The sequence below is a fragment of the Bactrocera neohumeralis genome, unplaced genomic scaffold (genome assembly GCF_024586455.1).
Source record: "Bactrocera neohumeralis isolate Rockhampton unplaced genomic scaffold, APGP_CSIRO_Bneo_wtdbg2-racon-allhic-juicebox.fasta_v2 ctg2950, whole genome shotgun sequence".
Classification (NCBI taxonomy): domain Eukaryota; kingdom Metazoa; phylum Arthropoda; class Insecta; order Diptera; family Tephritidae; genus Bactrocera; species Bactrocera neohumeralis.
In genome coordinates, this window is record NW_026090443.1 from 1 (window position 1) to 8,742 (window position 8,742).

Sequence of the window (8,742 nt, forward strand, 5' to 3'; positions counted from 1 at the left end):
TCACATAAATTCATTTTAAATATTTTCATGATGACAGGTAGATGGCATAACGAAAACTTTCCATATGGTTTTCGTTTAGTACTGACCATCACGACTTTGAATAAATTGTTAGGTGATATGTGCATGTATCAATTCAAAATATACCGAAAAGTTTTGAGCCAACCCAAATTTGTAAACGCTTTAAACATACATATGTATCAAAATATATATCGTTTGCCACATTCGCTATTTTCATGAAGCACTCTGGTTGTCAACTAACAGATTATAATAAATCACAATACTTAACTTCTTCTTTTTTTATTGACGTCAACGCTACTTACGCGTTTGTAGTTATATATGCTATCTGAATACATTTTTTTGGCTTTACCAGTTTTCCGGTTGACTCTCAGTGCTCAGCTTTCTTAATGATTTGTTTATGCTGTGCGAAGTATAACACGTTGAGTTCCTTTATTTGCAAAAGTGTATATTTCAGGTGTAACGGAGATAATTTGTTGCATATTCTTCCCTCACATTTGAATACCGCACAAAGGTGAAATAAATATATTGAAATGAAAGCGATTGAAAAAATTGCGGAGCAACTTTCTAGCCTAATAATTGTTCATATTTTGGTACTTCACAAACTTATTTTGCTTGGGCATTTGATTAGCATCCAAAGCTCTAAAAGTACACCAGACTATAAATAACCTGATTAGGTAGTGCCAACCAAAAGCTTGTGTCAGTATTTCTGTCTCAAAACACATGCTTTTTTGCTTATAATATAAGGTCTGTCGCAAAGAAACACAACTTTCTAAAGATTACTGTTTCTGGTGGTGCCACCTATTAGTGGGTATATGAAATAAAAAGTTTTATCTCTTGTTGACATCTCGTAAAAATTTTAAGACAATTGAATAACTACAATCAATGTTATCGATCAAAAAGTGACAGCAGCTTTTGGTCATCGGTCGTAAAATGCAAAGAGCAAATATTAAATTTTGTTTTAAACTTGGGAAAACGTTTACTGAAACATTTCAAATGATGAAAAAAGTGTATGGTGATCAGTGCCTATCCCGTAGTAATGTGCATGAGTGGTTTAAGCGATTCCAAGAATGTCGTGAGGACCTCTGTGATGATCAGAATTCGGTCGTCTTCAGAAGTCAAAAATAAAGACAATGCTGATTTGTTTTTACGATTCCGAGGGTATTGTACACCGAGAGTTCGTCCCACCTGGCCAAACGATTAATGCTGTGTTTACCTTGGTGTTATGAAGCGTCTTTTGTCAAGTTCGTCGTATCACAATACCGTGAGGCAGGGTCTTGGCGCCTGTTGCACGATAATGCGCCGTGTCATCGGTCGACGCTTGTCAAGGATTTTTTGACAAAAAACTCCATATCAACCATTAATCACCTACTCACCTGATTTGGCACCCTGTGATTTTCACCTATTTGGAAATCTTCATTTTTCCATGAAAGGACACTGGTTTCAGGACATTTCAGCTATCCAAAATGCGACGACCGATATTCTCAAGAGCATTCCGCATTATCTTTTTTGTCCTCTTCGGTAACTGACATGTTGTCAATAAAATGCATGTGATTTCGCAACTTAAAAAGTCTGTCTCTGGGAATTTGTGTGATGGCTGGTACTTTTATTTGAGGTCGATAATACATACGTATCCTTGGAAGTTTCATGCACCCCGCAACAATATGAGCGCCTACTAGCTTTTTATACTCAGAAGAAGTGGAGTTTAAATTGCGGTTGTTTTGAATTGCATACATATTACTTCTTTCTGAAACTAAGCTCCAGAAGTTATTGTCGAAGTACTCCGAAAAATAATGAAAAGTGTCCACATCTCTCTATTATCAACATCCCATTCAATTACGTCGGAACATTCAGAAGAATTTGAAAAGCTTTTTGAAAACCATTTAAGTCTTCGGACTTGAGTTTGTGGCAGAACTTCGGGTGGGGAAGATTCCTCTTCCTCTAATAAATCCGCAATTATTTCTTCCTCAAAATCTATGCCATTTCGCTCTTCCTCGTCATCCTCACCGTCCGACATATCCTCAATATCGCTTTCCAAGAAGCATATCAAAAATCTGTTGCTCGACAATTTACCTGCCATTTTTTTGTTAATATGTTACAAATGTGCAGCGGGCTGGTCATGAAATGTATGGGCAAAAATATGGGTAATAGAACAAAGTTAGTGACAAGCCTTACCTTGTTTATTGTAATTGTTAGATTCAAGTTAATCACACTTTCGAATTTTTTGGTTGCACAGCTTTCAAAGTTTTTACTAATAATCATTAGCACTTTACAAAATCTGTGTTTCGCTCAGCTGACTACACTCATTGCGCTCTTTTTAACATTATTGCCAGCATAGAGAACAAATTTTGGGTTTTTACTACAAATAATACGTCTAGCTGGCTGCACAAATGGTCATAAACTCAAAAAGTATTTTTAAAGTATTTCTACGGATACTTGAAGAATGTCCAGTAGATTGCACGTGAGGACCGAAGAGGGTAGACCTACTACGGTCTGATCGGTCTGTGACACCGACGCGGGTATACGATCTACTTATTACGTTAGTCATATTTTTTTTATTATCAGTAATTATGTATGTGTTATTAATTGATTTTATGTATTTGTTTGAATTGCATTTTATTTGTTTACAAGTACTGTAACGATTTTTGAAATTTTTAGGTTATAAATAATAAAAAAATGAATGATGAACGTATTCGATTGTTGTTTTGGAGAAAGTTCAGACTACAATTACGACGATGAATTTGATAGCGAAGTTGAAGATGGTCGACCACCCCAAGAAGAAACACGTGATTTTGAGGATGAAATTCAGTCTTCTGACAGAGAGCACGATTCTCAATCCGAGTCAGAAAATAATGAAATTAACAGAGATTATTACATCGAAAAAAACGGGCGTATGCGGTGGAATAAAACTCCTGGATCAAGTAAGGTTAAGATCTAAGGGTGAAGCTAGAACCCCTTTAGAAATATGGAGGTTATTTTTCTCGGAAAGTGCTTGTATTCGGATTGTTCAGTGCACAAATTAAGAAATAAACCGCCTAAAAGATAAACTTTCACAAGAAAGGGGACTGCGTAGAGACGGATCCAAAGAAATTGAAGCGTTGTTCGGTCTCTTACTCTATGCAGGAGTATGAAGAAATAGTCGACTAAATGCCAAAGATTTGTTCAAAACTGACGGGCTATGAGTAGGAACATATTCGATTTATTACTACGGTGTCTCCGGTTTGATGATAAGGATACTCGTGTAGAACGTGCAGCAGTTGATAAACTTGCTCCCATCAGAGAGTTGTTTGGAGAGGTGGTAGAATTTTTCAAAAAATATTACGGCTTGTCACATACGGCGACGTACATATAATGTCGCTCGAGGCACAAATAGGTGGCCTATGGTAATATTTGAGAGTTTGAAGAATGTGGCAGGAATAAATTCGTTTCTTTTATATCTTATGAATAATGCTAACAAGAAGATTAGCCGCAGAACGATCGACGAGCACTCACTCTTTCTCTGCCAAGGACACTGAGGTTAAGCCTTGATGAAATATGCAAATTATATGGCCCTGAATCTGCAGCTGCATCTATCAACAATGAAATTGGCCAATGTGGATATTGCGCATCAAAAAAATATAGAAAAACGCGGTACAACTGCGCTGCTTGTGCCAAATCTTTTTGTTTAAAGCATGCTGTTATGGTATGTTCTGACTGCTTTGAAAACTTTAATATTTAACTAAATTTATGTTACAATGGTCTCAAGATATGTGGTTTTTAAGAATTAAAAGTTATTTTTTGTTTGTTTTCAGAACAAAAAGTTTTATGTTTGTTTTTCCTAGACTATAAGAAATAATGTGACTTTTTTAGGCTGTTTTGGAAATACTGATAGTCACTAAAGTAATAAATAAGTTATGCTAACAATTGATATTTTTTGTTTTATTACATCCTATAGTTCCCATAAAATAAAAAAATATAAACGGTTTTATAGAAAAATAACCAGGTAAGAGGAGTCAAAATCACGGTCTGTCACACCGTGCGCGGGTATAGGTGTTAAAACATTTGGCGCGGGTATAGGAAGGTTAATGTTGTGTATAAGTACTCATAAGCACATTCTGTGTTAACAATCTATTTTTTGTTTTAATATAGACAAAATAGGCATAATTACGTAAACGCACACTGTACGATGAGTATGAGTATATAAAGGATAAACCTACGATTCTATGAATTTACAATTTGGAACTGACCAAATGTTTGACAGTAAATATGGCAACAACAAATAAAATCAATATGAAAAATTTTAATTTATTTATTAGGCGACACCACTTTTGTGTACTTAAATTTGTCAATAAATAGCCAATAAATAAATAAAAATTAATATTATGAATTTAATAACTCCAACGTAATTTCATAAAGCGCATATTGCATATTATTGCCTTATCTAGTATGAATTTTGGTGAGTGCACTCAATTAAATTATAATTAAAAAGGGTCAATTGCTTTAGTTTCAGAGAATCGCAAAACACTCAGGAGCTGTAATAGTACTGAGCTTGGGTTGCGCGCATTTGAACTTTAGTTTATAAACATATGTATATGTTATAATAGTAATAAATGAAATAGTGAATAATTGATTTAAGAGACTTAAAGTAATAATAGATTTATTAATGCATTTAGGTATATACATATACTATACATACATATATGCATTTAATCTCTTTCCTTGCCGTCACATATTTCCGAATCTATAAGTAGTCATCGCTTATAATTGCAATAAATTTATTCTCTACTACCAATTACTTAAAGATTATAGATTATTTATAAGTTGCGGAAAGCCGTTAAAATATATGAAGCTGTATTTACCTTCTGAATGGTAGTGTGTTAATTATTATCAATATTTCATGGTTATGCCTGAGCTCAGGCCACCAAGGGTTACAGCTTGGCGAACTGTTGACGGCCTAAGTTTTTAGGTTAGCTGCGAATACCCAGTAAGCAGTCCCTGACCAAGAGCGACAGGAGAGGTGGATACGACAGTATCTAAACCTGAAGTTAAAAACTTTAAATTATTATTTATTACTGTTATTTTACTTTTTTGATTATTATTATTTTTATTTTATTTTTTTTTATTTTTTTTCGTAATTATTACTTTTACTTATAATATTTTTATACCCTAATTTTTATACACCTGACCAGGACGTGGATTGCGCGCATTGCAAGCCATATCATCGGCCAACATGAGTATGATTTGTGAGTCGGGTATGCCCAGACGCTTCACCGAACGATAAATGCTCAGCACGTTAGCCACATGCCGGTAGTTGAACCAAAAGCGTGATGCATCGACAAGCACCGCCCAGTTGTTGGTGTGTGTTGAACGTTGCACGGATTCCACATATTTTTCAGGTAGCTGGTTACCGGCCTCCTGACTAGTTATTTGCGTTAATATGCAAAGTAGCGTACAAAACAACAACAGCAAACGGCCAATTGTTTGCATTTCTTTTATACTTTATTTTTGTAAACTACACCGAAATTCAGCAGCAAACAAATTGGAAAACGTAGATTAAGCTGCATGCAGTGATTGAATGAGTGCAAAATCTATGTATGCCACCAGGGGCTACAGCTTGGCGAACTGTTGACGGCCTAAGTTCTTAGGTTAGCTGCGAATACCCAATAAGCAGTCCCTGACCAAGAGCGACAGGAGAGGAGGGTTCGGCTTAAAAGACCTGAAGCATCCTATGAATCTCCGGTGACGAGGTGAATAGATGCCGCCTCAAAATAAGCATCCACAACCCCATAGAGATTGGCCTCGCGGGATCACCTACCCACGAGAGGGAGGCAACATAGCGACGAGGGACGCTACAACGGAAATCGCAAGGAAAAGAAATCCCCAACTGTAAATGCTCGGCCGGAGAAACAGATGGCAGATAGCAAATCTGAGAAGCACAGGTTAGCTGTAAATAACAAATACAGCCCCCGACTAAAGAGCACAGCACAGACGACAACGCAAGAAACCACGCAACGAAGTAGGACCACGATTTTGACACACGATTTGGAAACGTTTGAACTTGGGCTGACGGCTGCGGCATTCTGTTACCTCAGTATGCAAGAGTGACATCTTGCAGAAATGGCTTTCAGGGTAATGTCACAGGCGCCTCCGTCCCGTTAAAACTTTGGCAGGGCTTCAAGTACGTTCGATGCTACGTCGCCATTAGGTTGGCGGTACAGGCTCAGTTGATTTCAATCCTGACTAGTGCTATGGTCCTGGCTCTGAACACGAATTCCCATAAGGTTTCGTGTCAACCCCCGTGTGGCCTCCCTGCAATGCAAAGATAACCACAGGGACCGAAAATGCAACTGTACAACCGAGCAAAGATAGCGGCTTGAAGCGGGGACCCTTACCAACATGAATAAAGAAAACAACGAAAACAACACACCAGAACCAAAACAAAAAGGACGAATGGACGACGAATTAAATGCCTTCAGAAGACAAAGCAAAATTTTGCGTTCGCCGCCACAAATGGGACATGAGAGGGCAATCCAAACGGTTTGCATAGAGGAAACCGCCTCATCTATGCCTGGAATCAGCGGAAGCAAGCACGGAAACAAGAAATAGGACTCCGGATATCGACCGAGGCCTACCAAATGGATACAACTCTCCAAGGCAAGAATTCATTAAGAAGATGAGAGCAGAAGAGGATGAAGCCCTTTTAAAGTGCCGCGTTACCCTGAAAAAGATGAAGTTGGCAATGCTGAGACAGAAGAATATAAGTTCCGATGTAAAAAATGGGATATCCGAGCTAGACGAACTCTTCGACATTATCGGTAGCCTGCGCCGAAACTGGATGAAGGCAGAAAAGGATACGAGACGCACGACCACAACTAGGTCCTTAGATGCATGCAACGAACACGACGATGTTTCAACGCCAGTAACAGCTCTTCCTAAACGAACGGCACCAAGTCCAATGGAACAGGAGTCAAAGAAAAGGGGGCGAGGACCCGGAAATACTGTGTGGCACGTAGTAAGAGGAAAAAAGATACAGCAAGCAAAACGATATCAAAACGAAGAGCAAACTCAAGGACAAACAGATGACAAGCTCCAGAACGTCATGACAGACCAAGACAAAGTGGAAGTCCGGGCAATACGGAAAACAAAATCAGGTGCCCTGCTCCTAGAACTGAAGAAAGGAGAAAAACCGAAACCAGAGCTCCGAAACGCTCTCACAAGCAACCTACGTGGTATAGCTTCTGTAAGCGAGCTAAAACAGAAAGCCACAATTGAGATCCGAGACCTCGACTCCTTATCCACCGCAGCAGAAATCACGACCTCCGTAAGACGTCTGCTAGAGTAAGCAGATGAAGAAATCACAGTGAGGACCAGCGCTCCAAATACTCGCGAACAAATACGCGCATATGTGACGTTGACAGCCGATAGCGCAAACAGGGTACTAAAAGAAGGACACATAAAAATAGGATGGATCAGCTGCAGGATGAAGCTTATGAAGGAAGTTAAAAAATGCTACAGATGCTTTGGCTTCGGCCATTTACAATGGGAATGCAAAGGCCCCGACAGAAAAGGCCAAGGATTATGTATAAGATGTGGGAAACCCGGGCACAAGCTGAAAGACTGCAAAAACTTACCGTGCTGTTGCCTCTGCGTAGAATAGAAGTGTACCCAAATAGATCACATCCCAGGGTCTCGGTCGTGTGAGTCGTATAGGGAAAAAACAAGAACATGAAGATCTTACAGTGTAACATGCACAGAAGCAAAACAGCTGACCACCTCCTGCCACAGCTCATGCTATCGGAAGAGGTAGCAATCATCAAGAACAAAATGAAGATGGAACATGGCTAGAAGACACCACAGCAACAGCGGCAATATGGCTAACGGAAAGGAGTAGTTTCAAAAAAAAAACAAACAGCGGGAGAGGAAATGGGTTTGTCTGGATAAAAAACAGCTGTTACCTGACACCCGAGCGACCCTATAATCCAATGCCAAAGCTCGATGCATGCTGCTGAAACCGTCCTTAATCATAACGGAGACTTCAACGCCAAGCCTGGAATGGGGCACACCGCCATTCTCGACATGGCTCGACAAAGAAGGCTTATCGGCCAATATCAACCACCTGAAACGACACAACCCCTGATAAGCTGGTGTCCGAAGGAAAAATGTGGAACCGACTATAAGACCACCAATACATATTACCTCATAGGTCCAGAAAAAACCCAGCAACGACGAAAAGAAGAGGAACACGTAAATGGAAGCAAGCAATTCACCCACCACATCATTAGCTATCAACCACCTACAAAAAGCAAAAATGTAAACGAAAAGCCGCAATTGTTGTACAGTGGAGCAGCAAAATTAATCCCAGAAGAAAATACGACTACCTGTGAAAGAAACGCTTTTTCAAAGAAGAAACCTTTGGAAAGGAAGATCAGAACAAAACCAGATGCCATAATCATAACAAAGAAGGATGGTGCGTCATATGCAGATATTCTGCGAAAAATTAAAAGCGACAGCGGGCTTGAAGTACTGGGTTCAAATGTAACCCATATTCGTAAAACGGATTTACTTATTGAACTAAAAAATCGTGCAGAGACGAAAGCCGAATCTTTCCAAAGCGCTCTGGAGGGGATGGTTGGCGAAATGGCTAAGATACAGCCCAAGACCCACAACGTCACGATTACGTGCAAAGATCTGGATGAAATTACAACTCCTGAGGAAATCTGCGCAGCACTAAAAAGGGAGTGCGGAGTC

General features: G+C 39.2%; 1 protein-coding gene across 1 annotated transcript; it reads right to left on the bottom strand.

Moving 5' to 3' along the window:
• Positions 1 to 5,160: 5,160 nt before the first annotated feature.
• On the bottom strand, positions 5,161 to 5,545 carry LOC126766910 (putative GPI-anchor transamidase). The gene has a single exon (XM_050484578.1). It carries the CDS (start codon positions 5,479 to 5,481, stop codon positions 5,161 to 5,163), a length of 321 nt encoding a protein of 106 aa, XP_050340535.1. The 5' UTR covers positions 5,482 to 5,545.
• Between the last annotated feature and the right edge of the window lie 3,197 nt (positions 5,546 to 8,742).

Coding starts and splice junctions, on each gene's coding strand:
- LOC126766910 (XM_050484578.1), bottom strand. CDS start 5,481: ATGCAAACAATTGGCCGTTTGCTGTTGTTGTTTTGTACGCTACTTTGC.